We start from the raw sequence: 19,988 nt of genomic DNA on the forward strand, positions 1-19,988 counted from the left end.
AATAAGGGAGAGGAAAAAAATATGAGAAACTGAAAAAATGGAAATAAAGTGTTTGTAAATGGGGAGGGGAGGAGGGGGTGAAGGGAGGGCAGGGAGAAGGGGAAAAATGAGAATCAAGACCTATTATGTAAAGGTACAGAATCCCAATGATTAATGTAATTGTATTGTATACCTAGATTGTACCAATAACCTCAATAAAAAGAAAAAAAAAACAGTAGGAGATCATGAGAAATCAATCCAGCAACTCCTAGATAGTGCAAAAAAGAATAACATAAGACTGATAGGAGTCCATGAAGTAGCAGGAGAAAATACAAATGACTTAAAAAAGCTGTTCACAGAATTAATGACAGAAAACTTCCCAAACAGAGGGGAAGAATTTGACATTCCGATAACTGAGGCATATAGGACCCCAACTAGCCACAATCAAAAAAAATCTACACCTAGACATATAATAATCAAGATCCCAGAAACCCAACAGAAGAACAAAATACTACAAGCGGTAAGAGAAAAGAAACAAATCACATACAAAGGAAAGCCCATCAGAATCACAGCAGACTATTCAACACAAACCCGTGGGGCAAGGAGAGCCTGAAATGACATATTTCAAGTACTAAAAGAGAACAACCTCCAACCTAGACTGATGTATCCAGCAAAACTCTCTTTCAAAATGGAGGGGGAAATAAGATACTTCCAAGACAAAGAACACCTGAGAAACTACATGAATACCAAACCAGCACTACAAGCAATTCTAAACAAGATCCTAGAAAAAGACAATGAAGGTAACAACACCATGAGGCCCAACAGAACAAATCAAATAGGCAAGGCAAGAAACTAAAAGGAGGTGAAAAAGTAAAAATAGTCAACAAAAGGCCATAACAGGACAATAAGAAGTCAGTACATTCAGTTATAACCATCAATGTCAATCAATGGCCTCAACTCACCAATCAAGAGAAACAGACTGGCAAAATTGAATAAGAAGCAAAATCCAACAATATGTTGTATAAAAGAAACACACCTAGTGCAAAAAGAAGCCCATAGACTGAAAGTGAAAGGATGGAAAACAATTCTCCGTGTGACAGGAGCCCAGAAAAACACAGGGGTAGCAATCTTATTTGCAGACAAAGTAAATTTCAAACCAAAACTGATTCTAGTATTATAGATGCAGGACAGTACTGTATCATATCTCTGTGAATGTAAAACATCTTGTACCTGCTTTATGATATGTAGTAGTGACCATGCTTTATCAGAGCTATTTTTAATGATGTTACTCTAGAATGTTCTCTCCAGATGACGATTAAGATGCTAATAAAAAAAAAATGGTGCCAGGTACCACAACAGCAACAGAACTTTGCTGTTTTCTGGATATTATTCTTTTCTTAGTTTTTTTGTTTTTGTTTTTTTAATGGAGTGTGCTGAATGTCTTTAATTTTGTTCAGATGACTGCAGAACTTGGAAAAGCTGTTGCTGCTACTGATGCATAACATACTGCTATTATTGGTCTTTTTATATAAATATGAATATATATATATACATACATATATATATAATTTGAACTTTTGGAAACTTTAACTGTGCTGTCAACTTTGGAAAAAGTTATCTCAATTTACTGTGTTGAGTTGGCATTGTACAGAAATTAACAGTCATATTGGTCTAGAAATGTTAATTTTTTTTTCCATTTCTACAGGGGTAATGCACTGTATTAAATATGTAAGGTCATATCTATGTGGGTTTGATTACAGAAACTAATATTCTCCAAATAATGAAAAAAAGAGAATAATATAAGACTTACAAGAGCAAGAAGCAACTTAAATATGTTAAGGGACCATTTTCATCTTCAGAATTAAGGATTATTTTAATCTTACATCATTGCCTTTTCTCTTTTACTTTCCTTTTTAGTTTTATTTTAGGATGTCCTATTTTTAATGTTCATATAGAGATTTCTTTAAATGAAATACCGAATAGTTTTGCTGGTGTGAAAAAGTATAATAGCACACAAGATCCTAATGAGATAATTAATAATGTGAAATAGAAAGTAAAGGGCTAAAGGTGTAGGAAAAGTGGGAAGGGTGGGGGAAAGGTAATAAGGGAGAGGGAAAAAATATGAGAAAATGAAAAAATGGAAATAAAGTGGTTGTAAATGGGGAAGGGAGGAGGGGGTGAAGGGAGGGCAGGGACAAGGGGAAATAATGAGAATGAAGACCTATTATGTAAAGGTACAGGATCCCAATAATGAATGTAATTGTATTGTATGCATAGATTGTACCAATAAACTCAATAAAAATTTAAAAAATAAAAAATAAAGATAAAAAAAAACATCTCTTGTGGTGGGGAAAACTAGGGAGGGAAAACATAATAGCTTGGAGATTACTGTCAACATCATCTCTGGGTCAAGATTAATCTACCTCAGTTTAGACAACAGATAAATTCAATTTTCAGTCATCTAAAATAAACATTCCCTTCTTTACTTGATTCTAGTGCTAATAAAGAATTGCCAATAAATATATGAAGAAATACTCAGCACCTTTAGCCATTAGGGAAATTCAAATAAAAATCACATTGTGGTTTTGTCTCACCCCAGATAAACTATTATCAAACAAAACAAAACAAATGCTGGAAAGGATGTAGAGAAAAAGAGCCCTTATACAGTCTTGCTAGGAGTGTAAATTCAGATAGCCACTATGAAAATCAATGCGGCATTTTCTCAAAATAATGCAAGAAGAACAATCCAGCTATACCACTCCTGAGTAATGCCTCTGAAAGAAATGAGATCAGTATACAGAACATAAACCTTCATGTGCATGTTTACTGCAGCATTATTCATAATAGCTAAGATGTCATCAATTTAGATGCCTGTCAGCAGATGAATGGATAAAGCAAATATGGTATGGATACCATATGGCATATTATTCACTCATAAATAAGAGTAAAAGTATGTCATTTGTAGGAAAATTAAAAGAATGGAAGTGATCATGTTAAGCAAAATAAGCCTGACTAAGGAAGATAAGCATTCCATGTTTTTCTCTCATATGTGAAAAAGATGGAGAGGAAAAGGAAGAGGGGGAGGAGGAAGATGGGAGGTGAGAGGGAGGAAAAGGAGGAGTAAGAGGTGGAGGAGGAGATGACAACCAATACCTACTTGAAATTAGAAAGATCCGATTAGGGAAGGCAAGAGGCATTGGAGGAGAGGGGAGGAAGAGATGAAAAAATAAGAGAAAGGCTGACAGTGACCAGTGCACAATAAATGCGTGGGTGTGAATACCACTGTGAATCCCATCAATTCACACAATTCACATACAGTAATGACTGCAACTGTTTAAATTGCTCTCTCAACAATATTAATTATTCTACTATATATGGATTCTGGTAGAGTTATATATAGCTTTTTTATGTGTGTGAACTGGGGATCGAACTCAAGACCTTGCGCTGGCGAGGCAGGCACAGAGCCACTGAGCTAAATCCCTGGCCTTGAGTTATATATATCTTGATAAACCCCTCATAAATTGAAAACACTGAAAGTTGAAAATGCATTTAATATCCCTGACTGTCAAACATCGGTGTTGCCACACAGCTGCTACAGAGTATAGCGGTTTCCCCTCATGATCATGATCATGTGGCTCACTGTGCTAGCCAACCTGACTCCATTGTGTAAAGTCAAGTCATAGTGGGTGGTCGCTTTCCCCTTCCCCCTCGGGAGTCCCCTCCGTCAATGCATGACAGAAGGCCATAACCTGTGTGAGTCTGCAAATATGCTATCTTTACTGCCTTGGAAAGAGAAGCCCTATGTGACACTTTGCTTTAATAAAACTATGTGAAACTGTCCTGACCCCCACTGACAGCAAAGTTCTGTTCCTGTGAAGTCCCACTCATGTACCCACTCTTCTTGAGCGCTCCCCAAACAGAAGAGCCCTTAAAAGAGCTTCTCCTTTGTCAAGAATTTTTGGCATGAGCCAAAATTCTCGATCAGCCAGTTTACAACAAAGGACTCCATTCCACTCAGAATGTGGTGCCTCTCTACAGTTCCAACCGGCCTGGCCCTACGACATGACTGGGAGCTGCACACTGCTGCTGAGCCCAGCGTGCTGAAAGGGTAGCCTGGCACACACTGTGAGCCCAAGGTCAAAATGCAAAGTTCTACTGAAAGTGTGTTGCTTTGGCACCACAGCAAAATTTTTAAATTTTAACTTGAACCATGCAAAGTCGGGGCCTTCTGTTTATCAACTAAGGTATGAGTTCCTTCTAAAAGGCTAAATATTTGTGGGTTTTCTTTTCATTTTGTCCATGACCAATATAAAAAGATTCGCTTCTTTTTTCTAATTAATACTTTATTGGTACATGTTTGTGATTATATTGGCTATTTATTTATTTATTTTTGGTTTTTTTGGTTTTTGAGACAGGGTCTCACTGTGTAGTTGAGACTGACCTCTAGCCCAGGCTGGTCTCAAACTCACAGCAATTCTCCTGCCTCAGCCTCCTGAGTGCTGGGATTACAGGCATATGCTACCAAGCCTGGCTTATTTGCTTCTTTTTTAAAGAATTCCTTTAGATGATTATTATGTATATCCTGTCATTTATTTTAAGAATTCAGGAAAATCAGCCTAACATTTGGGCCGGAAGTAAAAACTGAGACTATTTTTCAGTCTGGTTTTTCTTACAACCTCTTTATCTTCTCATATTTAAACACTAGAGAATCAAAACATTAATCAAAATGTCCTGGAAAAATCAGAACTGTCTAAACAAAGTCAGAACATAAACTAGATGGGTTACTCAAGCATTTTCTAAACTTGCTAATCAGTGTGCCTTGAATATTCAGTCCAAGGGCCAATTTTAGAAGTAGTAGGAGATAACTGCTTTTCTTTATATTCTCAGCTTACTCTGGCACTGATGAGCACCTTGCCCTCAGATGTGCAACCAATAAGAACATTTCTGTATTACCTTAATGCCCTCAATGTTTTTGAAGTATAGTGATCAAAATTCTAGTCTGTGGGACATAAAATACCATAAGAATTAAGGAATACAGTATCTAAAACAACTCAAAGCCCCCCAATCAGAGGATGATGTACACAACACCTGTGTGACTTGTTGTGCACTGGCTTTGTGCTAAATTTAAGTAGTTAAAGTCATGTTATACATTGTAACCTATTCATCATGAGGGGAACATTAATTTGAAACAAGTGGATTTCAACCTTCAAAAGAAGGACAAAATTGCCAAAAACAACAAGAGGTGACCTCTACATCAAGGTCATGTAGAAAATTTAAAATAGACTGAAGGCACTGGGAATGGCCTTGGGGCTCTTGCAAATGATAACCTAAAAAGGGACTAAAAACAATCTCTCTACATTTGGTCACTGTTTGTATTCCATTGTTCCCAAATGCTTTTTCTTACAATCAGTAAGACATCTTACAATCATCTGACTGTCATTTTTTTCAGACAATATTTATTTACATTCACTTTTTGTCTTTGTTTAGAATCTCAACTTCAAATAATTGCAACGAATTACTCCACCAGGTAGAAAACAAACCTAAAACCTTCAACAATAAGCCTGGGGTTTATCTTCCTACCAGCTCCATACCTGTTTTTGAATAGATAGCTCAATTTATTTTTATTTATTTTTATGAGTTTTCAGACTGTTTCCTTTAACAGCCAGTTAAGTGTCTAGATAATTAACTTACCAGGGCTTATGCCACATCCATCATCTAGGAAGCACAACGTGAATCCACCCTGCAGTTTTTCATTATCCACTGTAAGAGAAAGCAGTTATTACTAATAAATATTGGGCTTAATTTGTTCGTCAGAAAGTCATGCTGCTCACATAATTACTCGTCCTCCTCAATTGCAGCCACGGAGTGACAGTTTTGGCACAGTGACAGAGTTCAGGATGGAGTCTTGGCTACAGCTTCATAAAAAAATTTAAAAAAAAAACTGCAGGGAAAAAACAATCATACAACAAAAAGGCTTTAAATTAACATAAAACATCCACATGTTAATAAACTATGTAAACAGCAGGACACACCCTGCTCTAAAATTGAACTGGGCCCTTAAACTTCAGGAATTTCTACCCTAGGGAAGGAAAAAAGTAGTTGGTGATGTAACCCCAGGATCCCTCTATCACACTGATTAACCTTTTTATGTTTCTCCACCAAAGCACTAATTCTAAAATAAACCTAAGCCATTCTTACCAAATTCACCAGATTCCCTCCTATGTAAGTAGTCAATTCCTATAAGAACCTTTTGTGAGTGTTTTTTTGTGGCAGGGAATATTTGCTTTTTGAAGATGTACTTGATTTTTGAAAATGGCTGTTATTTGAAATTAGTTTTGATGATTAAGAGATACCTTAAATTACATAATATCATCTGTGGTTTTAACAACTGTTAGTGATGTAACTAAAACTAATGAGGTTAATTTTAGTGGACTGTTTGTAAATTGATTCTGAAAATACTTTCAGGGGTTGGATTGTGAGTTACAGAATATTTTTTTAGGTTTACCACAGAAATATTTATGCATAATAAACTGCATGTTTATATAATATGATAAATTTGGATACATACACACATATATACCCATCTATACACACAAACACATACATACTCATACACACACTCACACACACACACACACACACACACACATAAAACCATCACCACAATTAAAGGAGTGAACAATGCCATCAATTCAAGTGTTTCCTCCTGGCTGTCTGTAATCCCTCTCATCCTCCCTTCCTGGCCTCATCACCCACTTCATTCCCAGGCAATCACTGGTCTGCTTTGTGTCCTCATGAATTACTCCCTAGCACATTTAAGTCAATCATTACATTCAAAGGTCAACTAGAATTCACATTTACGAGTTAAAAAGTGTTCAAGATAGTGCATGAATAAATATCTAAAAGATATATGTAACTGTGTATTTTGTTTTCTGTTGCTGTAACAAAAGGCTTAAGGCTGGATAACTTGCGAAGAAAAGAAGTTTATTCATCCCACAATTCTGGAGGCTCAAGAGCTTCTGCTCACCTCTGGGGAAAGTCTCATGGTAGGTGCTACCACAGTGACAAGAGCACATTGCCAGCCAGAATACTACATGGTAAGACAGACAGCCAGAGACCCAAATGTCAGGTTCACTCTCCTACAGCAACCACTTTTACAAGAACTAACTCATTCTGTAGGACCGGCATGAATACCTTCTGAGAGGTCAGGGCCTCCAATGATCCAACTACCTCCCACTAAGCCTCATCTTTTAAAGGCTCCAACTCCTCTTAAAATTATGACACTGAGAACCAAGCTTCTAACATGAAATTTTAGGGGTAAACACATACAAACTATAGTGCTAATCTTTTGAAGGCTCTTACTTGGGGCTAGGGATTTGGCTCAGTGGTTCCGCTGCCTGCCTCAACAGCACAAGATCCCGAGTTCAATCCAAAGAAAAGGTCCTCCTTGTTATCCTGTGTTCATGCAGGATCGGGAACCAGTGATCTCAAACCAAGATCAACTTCTGGGCATCTCTCCACAGTAGCTACAGCTGATTTTGCACACTTCTCGGTATATTTGTCCTAAGGAAGGTGTGTGCATGAAAAAGAGCTGGCCTCCACGAACAGCTCAGAAAGACCAAGATTCCCAGCAGCTACATAACACACTGCCCCCCTTTTTAAAATTTTGTAACTCTACATCATGGATTGGAGGCAAACAAGTATGCTGTTTACAATAATAATTTTTAGTGCTCAGGAAAGGAACTCTCATCCCCAGCTGGTGTCCTGTCACATGACCCCAAGAACACAGTGTGTGGATTCTGATTACAGCTGCTGCACTTGGTGGTTCTAGATGAACTGCTTAGCCTCCCATCCATAGGAAGTGTGTTCCCCTTGCACTTGCCACTTGAGGAAAATCGATCTCCCTGTTATCTTTCATTTTGCTCTTTATTTGTAATTTTAGTATATCATTTAAGAAAAACACACAATTTAAAAAAAGAAAAAGCATGCAACATTTGAGTTTATGCATCTGATTTATTTCTCTTAACATTATGGTTTCAAGGTACATCCAGGATTTTCCCACAAACAACTCCAGTTTATTTTTATGGCAGAGTGGTCCTCTATTATATGTAAAATCCCATTTCTTTATCCACTCATCTTTTGATGGATACTGTCCATCTCTCTCCAATAGAACTCACGTTTCATGACAGTTTAAATTTAACATTTGACTTAGTGCTTCTTTCCCAACACCCAGAGTAACAGACACTCAATAAATTGTTGCTGAATACAAGAACAAATCTCTGAATTAGTCTAATTTAATTTTTTTCTCATAATAATTTTTGGATAATATTCTTTTTTCTAGATGACTTGACAAAAATTACATCCATAATTCAAAACCCATTTCTTTAATATGAAGCACAGTTTCCCCTTTACCTGTGTTCTTATCATACTTGGATCTTATCAGACTTATCGTACTCTACACACAAACAGACTGGGACTAACTTAATCCAGTTTCCACTTACAGTTTTTTCAACTTCCAAGGGGTTTACTGGTTATAACCCTACTGAGTTAAAGAGCATCTATCTGTAACTGGACAGAAAGGGAAGACCACTGTTTTTCCTCTAAAGAAGAATCAGAGTAGCAAATTTGTTTGCCATGAGAAACAGTTTTATTTTTAAAAGCTTATTAACTTAATGGACACTCATAATCAAATACACATCATTTCCAATTTATCACAATTTCAAAATGCCTAAGTGTTGATTCTGAGCTCCCTGATCTGACTACTTGCCAGGCTAAAAATAAACTGCTTAGACCCTTCCTTCATTTTGCTTTTGGGAGTAATCTGCCTGTGGCAAGCTTGACTTTCCTTCTTCTCCCAAGGAAGGAGACCAGTTTTGGGGGAAGCTGACGCTACCAGACTGTGAGCAGCCTGATCCTGGCATCTGGTCAGCAAGTCCATTTGCTGTCTCACAAACGCTCCACACTCTGACCTAATATTAGCGACAGAAGTTGATTCTTTGGTATATTTCTCAAACTTTTCAGAACCTAGAAAGTTGAGAGGGAAAAAGAGTGAAGTATGTCCTTTTCTCAGATGTCTCATGACATCCATGTCTATCTCCCCCAGGAACCACAAACACGCATCTGACTCAGCACCTTAAATGCTCAAAACAGTGAACTAAAAAACAAGAAATCTATTAACATCATGGACACTATCCTCTCACCTGTGAGCAACAACCTCGATTACAGAGCAGCAGACAGAATCAGGGAGGGAAGCAGTGCCTTCCACTAAGGGCAATTCTCTAGTAGCCGTAAACAGCACTGAAGCACAGAACCTAAAGTCAGCACCATCCCATTCGAATGAAATTAAGTAACAAGTGCAAATCAATATTTGGAGGCTACAAATGAAGTCAGTGAGGAAACATATTTGGCTTGAACTCTGTTGCCCTCAAACATTCATACTTCATGTTCACTTATTTAAAACTCTGATAGTTGGAAATGATGGGTGCTTAATAATGACTAAGCATCAAGTTAATAAGCTTGTTAAAAAAACTATTTCTCATGGGAAATAAATTCTCTGTATCACTTTGATACTTTCACAAACTCTAGAAAACCTTATTTTGTAAATGGGTCCTCTTATAAGTGAACAATTTGACTCTCAGGGTATACTTTTCTCAAACCGGCTCCCCATCGAGTAACTGTGTTCAGGAAGCATTTAGATAGCATTAAAAATCTTTAAAATGTGGTTTGATTTCATGAAGTAAAATAAAAGCAAAATAGCTACAGGCTTTCCATTAGAATTAAAAATGAAGAAAGGAAATCTGCTCACCTGAAAATACATCAAGTCTTGCAGCCCCTGAATCTCTGGAAAAAATATAAGAATGTTATTGCTTCAGTGAAAAATTATGTTTAAAAATTACATTAATCTGAATTGATCATGTGAGGTATAACTTACTGTCAGAAATCAAACAATATAAAACTCCACTTAAATTGCTTTAAGATCAATTACTAAAATGTTTCACTGTGCATTTATATACTAAGAACTCTCATCATTCATAATTTGAAAACATTACCAAGGCAAAATTCAGAAATGTAAAAGAAGTGATAGAATTTAGTGAGACTTACATGAAGAACTCATCATAGTGATTATGAATGTAGCCTTCAAAAGAAAGACTGGAGAGTGATCTATAAGTTATAGAGGGGCCGGAGATTTCGCTCAGTGGTTCGGTGGCCTGCCTTGCAAGCGCAAGGACCTGAGTTCAATCCCCGGTACCAAAATAATATATGTGTGTGTGTGTGTGTGTGTGTGTGTTATAGAATGACTTTCATGATATACTTCAGTTGAAAAAATGAAAACAGAAAGTAAATTGCCATGTACTATGTACTGTATGAACATATATATATATATATATATATATATATATATATATATGTACGTACACGTAAGCAAAGAAATCGAAATGTCAATAAGGGTTTTCTTAGGTCAGAGGTAGGCAAGATATGGCCTGTGAATCAAATCTCAGACACTGTTTTGTAGATGAAGTTTCACAGAAACATATTCTAAGCTTCTTGCTTTACATATTATCTATGACTTCCTAAGTAGTTTGATGGCGATGATAAATTATTTCAACAGAAGCCACATGGTATGCAGTACAGATATTTACTATCTGGTCTTTGGCAGAAAAATATGTAGACTCTTGTTCTATGTGATGAGATTACCCATTGTTTTCTTCTTTTTTCCCCCTTATCTCCTCAGTTTTCTAAAATTCACCAACATTACATTTACATTTCTAAGAACTATATTTAAAATAAAAATTTAAAAAGGAAAAGAAAAAGAGCCACAAGATCCTAGTTTCAATGTCACAGAAGTGAGAGAAAGGAGGAAGAGAAAGTATGCAGTCTTGGCTGACAAGGAAGAGGGTATTACAAGGGAGGGAGGAGCCTAAGGAAGCTCAGTACCATGACAACCAGCGTGATTTTGATGGAGAAATTTGAGTCTCTCTCTAACTTTCCATAGTTCCAAACCCCAAATATATTTGCATAGGTATAGTGTACTTGTTCTACCAGTATACAAGTCAGTGCCTTAGAGCTGCTTCCTCTGGTCAATCGATACTTTTAAATCCTCTTTATATAAAAAATCTGCAATTACTGCTAACATTTCTTGAGCAATTCCAATGTACCTCACAAACAATGAATGGAGTATTTTTGTTACTGCTCTTGTAATCCTTAACACACTTCCATGACATGTAGATATCAATATCTCTATTGTGCAATTATGCATTATACAAAGTATCACTATACTGAAATGGCAGGGGTTATTTTCTCAAGAATGTTATTTTTTAATCTTTCAACGAAAGCAGAAAAATACAGATTTTTTTTTTATGTGGTGGCTTTTGTTTCTAAAACCTTTCAAGCAATTCCTTCTTCCTTCACCTTCTTCCTTTATTGAACACTGTGCAAGATTTCACCACAGAGGGCCTGGGATTTAGCTCAATGGTTCTACCACCTGCGTCACAAGTACAAGGTCCTCAGTTCGATCCCCAGTGCCACAAGAAAAAAAGATTTCATCATAAGCCAAATCTGAGATGGGCTAGAGCTGGTCAAGGGCTCCCAGTTCAAAGACGCTACATTAAGAACTGTTTCATTGAACACATTTCTCTTGCTCTCCTGAGTTGTCTTCCCCAGGCCCCAATCACCCTCTGCTATGTAAACTGCCCCCCAACCAGCCCTATTTCAGCTACATCCCAATGTTACGTGCTGTCTGTCAAATGAATGAACGAAACTTTCACAATCAGAGTTATGAAGTTGATGAAAATGGACCCTTCAGTAGCAGGACCCATGGATACAGAAGAAGCCTCTTTTCAGGGCTTTGGATTAAAAACAACAGTCGCCACCCTGTGTGGGAGACTGCAATGATGATTATGCCCAAAGCAGGCTATAAGCAGTGCAGGCTGTAAAGAGTTAACCCAATTGGCTTGGTTATGGAAGTGAGTCTGACCGAAGCCTATGTGCCAAGATCAGAGTAACTCACACCCAAATTCTGTTTCCACAACTAAAAACTTATTAGAAGAACAATGTCCTAATTACAACCATATTTTGTCTATTCTGTTCCTAATTCGAGAATGCTTTGTCTCATCTTTTTACAAGTCTTGCTCACATTATTTTCCATAGAAACAGCAAGACTGTGCATCCTCACACTTAGTACTGCTCTGGCACACAGCTCGCCCTTAACGCAACTGATTACTAATAACAATCAGTGGCCCGGGCTGGACAGCGCCTTTGTCAGTTGGGCCAGCACTGGTCGTCTTGGTATTCTGCTTCTGTCGCTCTTAGTTGTGTCTTTTACTTTTTTGCTCAGGCCTGTGTCATACACTGGGCAGGAGACTGCAGCCTATTGAAGAGGTTTCCGGTAACATTTCAGGGGTCCCCAGTAACTCTGAACCTCTGCACAGGAAGAGCCATGAGTGTTTCATTTGTATGGACCCCATCCCTTTAGCTCCTTCTAACGTGAGTTCAACCAATTTCACTCCCTTTTCTCCTCTTCTCCCCCTATGATTCCTTTAGTTGTACAAAGACAGGGTTTCATTAAAGGAGGAGCCATTCATTGTTTACTCAGTGCTGAGCACAAATTCCTGGATAGCTGATCAGTGGACTGTTCTATATGGGCACATGCTCAGCAGGATCATCCCCCTTCTATGGCCAAAAGAGGGGAACAAGCACAAAAAGCTGAATAAATATTGTTATCAACCAGTGGCAGGGCATTTCGGTTTCTTTATGGGAATCCCATATCTAAAAACTGCATACTATATCCTGTGTACTTTGCTTTCTGCAGGGAAAGTAGGAAAACATCTTCTGTAAAATGGAAATAATATAAAACAAGTCAAATGTCATATTCAATTTAGCTGAAGAAAAAAAAGAGATTCTGTCCCAAGTCCCCACAAATACACAACTGAATAGAATTTAAATTGTTAGGGAGGTTCTTTAAAGCTCAGTACCTTCATCAGAGACAGTAAAATGGGGTGAAGAGGTTCCGCAACCAAAGGTACAAACTGGAATTCTAGCTTTGCTAAATAACTGTATAACTTTGAAGAAGTCATCTAACTTCTGTATGCACTGATTTCCAGCCAGTGTAGAACTGGGATGATGATTCCCACCTCAGGTTATGAAGTAAGAATGAATGAGTAATGCCCAGATGTAAAGCGTTTATGTGTATCTGACACACATTAAGAAAGGAGTAAGTGTTAACTCTTTCCCTCTAAACTACAATTCACTTCAATGTAGACTTCAGTAAGTGCCCAAACCCAGTGCAAATCCTGAAGACAAAGTGTATGTCAATGTATAACTCAAAGTTACATCCAAATATTTGCTATTACATAGCTATCAACAAAGATTTACCTGCACTACAAGTCTAAACATAAATACAATTTAAATAAAAGTAAGTACCACATCTCATCTATTTCTTTCACATAGAATTTTTATTTTTATAGGAAATGAAGTCACAAAACATTCTAAGTGAGGGAAAATGATGCTATCTTTTTACCTTCAAATACAACCAGACTCAATTTATGCCATAAAATTCCCTCAATAACTTTTGCTCACGGGTAAATCTTACCTTGCATTGTCCAGCAATTCAGCAAGAGCTCCAAAAAGGAAACCATGAGTTGTGCTGGCAAGAAAGAAAGGGGAAACATAAGGTTAAACCAGGTGTGTACTAGGGTAAAAGGTTGAAGATACCTTCTAACAAATGTTCTGCAATTCTGGACAGATAATCAATTCAAAAGTTCTGGGAACAACGTGTTCAGCACAGCCAAGATTCTGAAGTAGATGCCCTGCATCACAAAGCCAAGGTAAGTAGTTGGCCCAGATATTCTGCCTGCTTCTCATGAAATACAGACCAAAACAAGGTTTTCCTTTAAAGATTGGTTTGTGAGACTGATAAAATGGGCAAGAGAAAAAGGTAAATCCACAGTTACAGTCAAAGGACTGTACCTGCCTCTGGGTGGAATCTGAGGCCTTCAGTTTGATCTGAGTCACTTCTGTGGTTCCCTGGTTGTGCAGTTTACAGACAGCCTCCCATAGATGTTCCAGCCTTTATCGCCAAGCAAGCCAATCACCCAGTAAATTCCTTCCCATACCTCTCTACTTGTTCCGTGCCTCTAGGTAACTCTTAACTAAACAACTCACTTCATAAATATTATGTATGAAATATTTATACATTGCTTTATAAAGAGGTATTCAAGAACTTTTTCCCAAGCTAGCTGTAGTGGCACACTCTTGTGATCCCAACACTCAGAAGCCTGAGGCTGGGAGACAGCTGTTAGTTCAAAGCTAGACTGAGCTAATAGTGCGATCCTGACTCAAAAAAAAAAAAAAGAAAAGAAAAAAATAACTTTTTCTCAAAGAATTTCTCATTCAATTATTTTTTTTCACTGAGTTTATTGATACATTTTAGGTACACAGTACAGTTGCATTCATCATTGGCATCTTGTACCTTTACATGACAGGTCTTGGTTCTCATTTTTTTCCCTTGTCCCTGCCCTCCCTTCAACCCCTCCTCCCCTCCCCATTTACAAACACTTTATTTCCATTTTTTCATTTTCTCATATTTTTTTCTTTTCTCTTATTACCTTTCCCCTACCCTTCCCACTTTCTCTACACCTTTAGCCCTTTTCTTCCTATTTCACATTGTCAATTATCTCATTAGAATCTTATGTACTATTATAGTTTTTCACACCAGAGAAACTATTCGGTATTTATACATGTGTGACTTATTTATTTCACTTAGGAGTATATCCTCAATATGTACCCATTTTCCTATGAATGACTCTAGTTTCTCATTCTTTATGGCTGAGTAATATTCCATTTTATAGAAAAACCACATCTTCTTAATCCAGTTTCCAACTGATGCACAAATGGGCTGTTTCCAAGTTTTAGCTCTTACAAACTGTGTCAATTATTATTAACACCAGATTATTTCCAAAAATGTTGATTAAGACCAGAGTCTACTAAAAGCTCTTGGGGCTTTACCTATAGGCTCAGGACTCTGGCTGAGTAATATTCCATTTTATAGAAAAACCACATCTTCTTAATCCAGTTTCCAACTGATGCACAAATGGGCTGTTTCCAAGTTTTAGCTCTTACAAACTGTGTCAATTATTATTAACACCAGATTATTTCCAAAAATGTTGATTAAGACCAGAGTCTACTAAAAGCTCTTGGGGCTTTACCTATAGGCTCAGGACTCATTAGTGAGCCCATGTTTGCCCCATCCATCTGTATTTTTCTGTGGAACTTTTCCACTTCTGCCAAGCCTGCTTCTTCAATGGCTTATGGATTGGCTGTGATCACACTGTCCTGTTACCCCACAAGAGGTTCTTGGTGACAGCATCCTGTGGAAAGCCTTAAATACTTATGATGGGGGGGCTTGAAGGGTTTCAGGGTCGCGTGTTTTGCTTTTCATTTACTGATGTAACTATTTCAATCAGCAGCCTTATCACAGCATTAAGGGAACACTCAGTATGCAGTTTTCTTTTTATGTTTAGTAAATAAGTAACAGAAACAAGAGAGACTCATTTACCAAAAAACATCTGCTCATTTGTACAAAAAAAAATTGCATCAACTGCAGTATCTCAGGGTCTCCAAACACCTCAAGCCACAGGACAACACTTCAGCTCAAAATTTATTTAAATAGACAGAGTCCCATTTTTGAGATGCTAAACTTTGAACACAGATGCTAATGAAAGGTCTCTTGAGTCAGGTCAGCTTCTAAATTTGTAATTCAAAGAATCAAATCTACTAAAATGTTCTTTTTAAAAAAGATGTCCTTTGCTCAAAGGAAAGGTTGTATGAAAATCTAAAATACTATCAAGAGAAGTGAAAGAAACATGATTTACAAAATCAGCACTTTTTTTTTTCACTTGCGAGGCAGGTGGCGGCACCGAGCTAAATTCCCAGCCCTCAGAATTAGCACTTTAAACCACAAGCCTTTCTAGTAAATTTTAAATTTGTATCTTGAATGATTTAGTATACAAAAATTAAATGTATAAATAATCCTTTCAGAAAGTGCAATAATTGTGACCAATAATTCCATGAGTTTCCATACTAATTCATTCAAAAGGCTTTGGGGGGGATTGTTTTGTTTTTCAGTATAGGGCTCAAACTCAGGACCTTGCACTTACAAGGCAGGCCGCAGCCCAGAGTTAATTCCCCAGCCAGTCTAAGAAGTTCTGATCTTGTACCTGTTTGCATAGACAGGGTCTCCACCATCTTGGCACTCTAGCTGGTGTGATGACACATGACAAACATTCAAGTAAATATGTAAAGATAACCTTACAAATCATGGTTAAGTGTCGTCTTCATAGTGGTGCTGGGAAACACTAACTGGGCAGGGTGGTCAGGGAAAGCGTCTCTGATAGAAGACATTTAAATTGACCTCTGAAGGATGAGAACTCAGTCTTTTTCAGGGCCCTGGTAGAATCCTGCCAAAAAGATCAAGACATGCAAAGATCCAAGCAGAAAAGAGCTAAGGAAACCACTGTGCTCAGCTAATGAGGAGAGCAGGCTGAGTAGAAAGCAGGGCTGGTCAGGAAGAGTTTCCCACCCCAGGGACAGGATCTAAGTGGCCTCCATGAAACCAGAAACTGCTATCCTGTCTTAAGAAGAGGGTCGTGTCTGGTTTGATTTTTAAAACCCCACCCTGGTAGCTTTCAAGAACATGGACCAGTCAGGAGTCAGAATGACAAGCCTGGAGCCCAGCTCAGTCAGTGTGGAGGGTGCTCTTCCGACAGACAGGAGGCAATAGCATGGACTAATGTCAGTGGCTGACGATGGAGATGGTGAGAAAAGATTGCAAGTAAGACATTCAGAGAGATCATGCACTAAATGGGCTGAATATGGCCTGAAGCAAAGGGAGCATTTAAAAAAAAAAATCAATCCTCTCCCTAGGCACTGAAATCTCTAACCAGCCTCTACCTGGGGAGTTGACCAGACATTAGTTTCTCTCTGATTTTGTGCTGCTTCGTGGGCCAGCGAAGTGGGTGGCTTTGGGGAGCAGGAGGCTGGGATGTAACATCAGGAGAAGTTACATGGAGTTGAGCTGAGGAAGTTTTCCAAGGTAAAATTCACATTTCTTCCAATATTGGACTTCTAAGTTTTTCTTAAACTTACTCAGAACTGCTACTTTTGTTTCCCATCTTGGTCACCTTTTGACTCTTTGTTCCTCCCTTTCCATCTTGAAATCAGTCTTCACTGAGACATATAAACTAAATACCTGCAGAATAGTGGCTGTTTTTACTCTGTTATCTTAAAATTGCACCCTATGTCCCACACAGCAAAGCTGGCTTTCCCTCCATTTCCATGGCTTCAAATACTGTACTTTCAATGCATCAGTTGGTACTTTCTGTAAATACAAATTACTGAAAGATTCCAAAGCACTGACATACCACAGTGAACTCAGCATTCACTGCTATATGTGCTGCACCAGACGTGACAAACGATGGAGAAAGAGCTCTGTTATCTGGCCCAGCCACAGAAGCATAGTAGTCCCCCGTCCCCATCCAGTTTCACTTTCTGCAGCCTGAGTTACCCTTTATCAACATGGTCCAAAATTAAATGGAAAGTTCCAGAATAAAGAGTTCATCAGTCAAGTTGCTCACCACTGAGTAGCATGATGAACTCTTTATCACCCCTTTTACAGTACGGTGTTAAAATGGTTCTATATTATTATTGTTCACATCTTCTGCCTAATTTATAATAAATCTTCACAATAGGTATGTATGTTTTATGTTCGTATTGGAAGAACTATGTAGATGCAGATAGTGTGGTACCAACCTACTTCAGTGTCCCCTGGGGGCCCAGGACAGAGCCCCAATGGACAGCGGTGGACTGTGGTACTTGAAAGGGCACCCGGGGACAAGCCCTAAAGGATGCAGGCCTGGCTGAGGAGAGAAAGGGCCTGGATAACAACGGAAACACGAGCTTCGAGGACACAGAGGTTACGTTCCCCGAAAGCCTCAGGAGACTAGAGAGGCTGAAACCAAGGAGTGCGGGTAACTTGAATCTATATAAACTATCAGCGTATGGGTCAGACTGAGGGTAAGAAGGAGGGACAGAAAGCGTAGGATCAACAAATCGTTTTGTTAAATAATAAATGTGGGGAAAAAATGAAAATGTTTTACGTACATGAGCCTGCTCCCCATGATGAATGTAATCATTTTGTACTGCAAATATCTAATAAAAAATTTAAAAAAAATTTTTTTTGTACCGGGGATCGAACTCGGGACCTTGTGCTTGCAAAGCAGGCGGCGGCACCACTGAGCTAAGCCCCCAGTCCCCAAAATTAAAATTTTTTAAAAATGATAAATGCGGGCGGGGCCTTCTTACCCCGTGATGTTAACTGAAGAGCACCAAAAGGGCTCAGTCTGGTCCAGAATGCAAACTTACTTTCTCATTGTTTTAAAAACACATACACAATATAAATAAATCCATAAATCGACCATACCAAGTTCATGTGTTTTCTTCTCTACTGGAGGCGAATGAGTCTTTCTCATTGCCTGGAGACCCCACCCCACTCCACTCCACCCCACCTGGACACTCACGAGTTGGCGTGGAGGAAATCCAGATGCAGCCAGGCCCGCTGCAGCGAAGCATACTTGTCGGCCATGTCCTCCTGCGCGACCCCAGCCACCTGAGCAGACTCACGAGGCCGACCCGCAACTCGTGCACGCCCACGCACGCAGCTCCGCACGCAGCCCCGAGCTCAGCCCGCACGCGCGCCCCCTGGCGGCCGTGGCTCCCAGCTCGTCCTGTGTTGTGGTCCCAGGTGCTGTATCTGGCCAGGTTCTCCAACCCTGGAGAATAAGCCACAGGGGCTAGTGTCCTTTTGAAAAGCTGAGGTTTGTATAGACTTCCCAGACAATTACTCCTCTCCTGCCCGCTTCAGTCCTCCTCAGCTGGAAAGATGTGGGATTCGAATTTGATGAAGAATGCGTTCACTCCCAAACACACAAGAAGGAGGCAAATCCTGATTACATGGCCAGGGAGAGCCATGAGGTAAATGAATCCTCTCACACGCCTGTGTTTCTAGTTTGATCATGATTTCTACATTTGGAGGAAAATAGGAAAAGAGATGAGCCAAAGAGATAACAAAAAAAGGACTAAAGACAATGGAACAAAATTTGACTTGTGAGTTCACCACAGCAGAGGTCCCTGCTTGGATGCATTAACATATTTTACCTGACTTTCAGCCATTTGATGCACTGCCCTGGCTCAAAAACTAGAAATTCCATAATGGTCCAAAAAGATAAAAGAAGGCAATTGGAACATGGGGAGGTTGGGGATAGACATGAGGAAAGGCTATGTAGGACAAGCTATCCAACTTCTGCTACTCTACTCACAAAACACTGAATTCTGATTAACCAAAAACCCAGTCTCACACAGGATTTGTCAACAATGCTGCATGCAAAAGTACTGATTGGGATGGGAACCTAGTTAACTTCCAAGCTTCCAAACTCTGATTCATAGTCCAGCAGTGATGGCAAAACTTTTAAAGTTTTTGGTGATGCAAACGGTCAGCTCTGGCACACACGCCATAAGTTTTTCTACCAGGGGCTAGGCGTATTTTACCTGGAAATTACAACAGTACAAAAATATTCAGGAAGGATTTTGCATGGTAGTCTTAAAAAGAAACATTTATTGAACAGGGAATGTGAACTAGATGTGTTCATTTCTGGGCATTATCCAGGCAATAAAGCTCTCAGAAAAAGGAAAAAAATGTTAAATTGGGAGTAGTCATTCTGTTTTAAAAGAAAAGAATTTATCAGCTACTACACTTATAGGAATCAGGAGAGGAACAAAGAATTTGAACGGCAACCCAAAGGGACAAGATGCTGTACTTTAATTTGAAGACTAGAAGTAAACAAAAACATTTCAAGTAATTTCCCTGTTTGTCTTTTTGTTTTAACACTGGTGGAGTTTTGGTAGCAAAATTCTCTTTACCAACCAACTTAGCTGTCTCTCCTTTTTTTTTCTTCCAT

At 38.7% G+C, this 19,988-nt stretch overlaps 1 protein-coding gene across 1 annotated transcript in view; it reads right to left on the minus strand.

The window, feature by feature from the left end:
- The window catches only part of Morc1 (MORC family CW-type zinc finger 1), a 193,912-nt gene extending 175,237 nt beyond the window's left edge, over positions 1-18,675 (minus strand). The window contains exons 1-4 of the mRNA XM_010630190.2: positions 18,552-18,675; positions 13,568-13,621; positions 9,785-9,819; positions 5,671-5,739 (exon numbers count right to left, since the gene is read on the minus strand). Of these exons, the coding sequence (XP_010628492.1) occupies positions 5,671-5,739; positions 9,785-9,819; positions 13,568-13,621; positions 18,552-18,616 (223 nt within the window). The 5' untranslated portion in view covers positions 18,617-18,675. The remainder of the gene's footprint in view (positions 1-5,670; positions 5,740-9,784; positions 9,820-13,567; positions 13,622-18,551) is intronic.
- Between the last annotated feature and the right edge of the window lie 1,313 nt (positions 18,676-19,988).

The sequence above is a fragment of the Fukomys damarensis genome, unplaced genomic scaffold (assembly GCF_012274545.1).
Source record: "Fukomys damarensis isolate Sample0158 unplaced genomic scaffold, DMR_v1.0_HiC HiC_scaffold_24, whole genome shotgun sequence".
Lineage (NCBI taxonomy): Eukaryota > Metazoa > Chordata > Mammalia > Rodentia > Bathyergidae > Fukomys > Fukomys damarensis.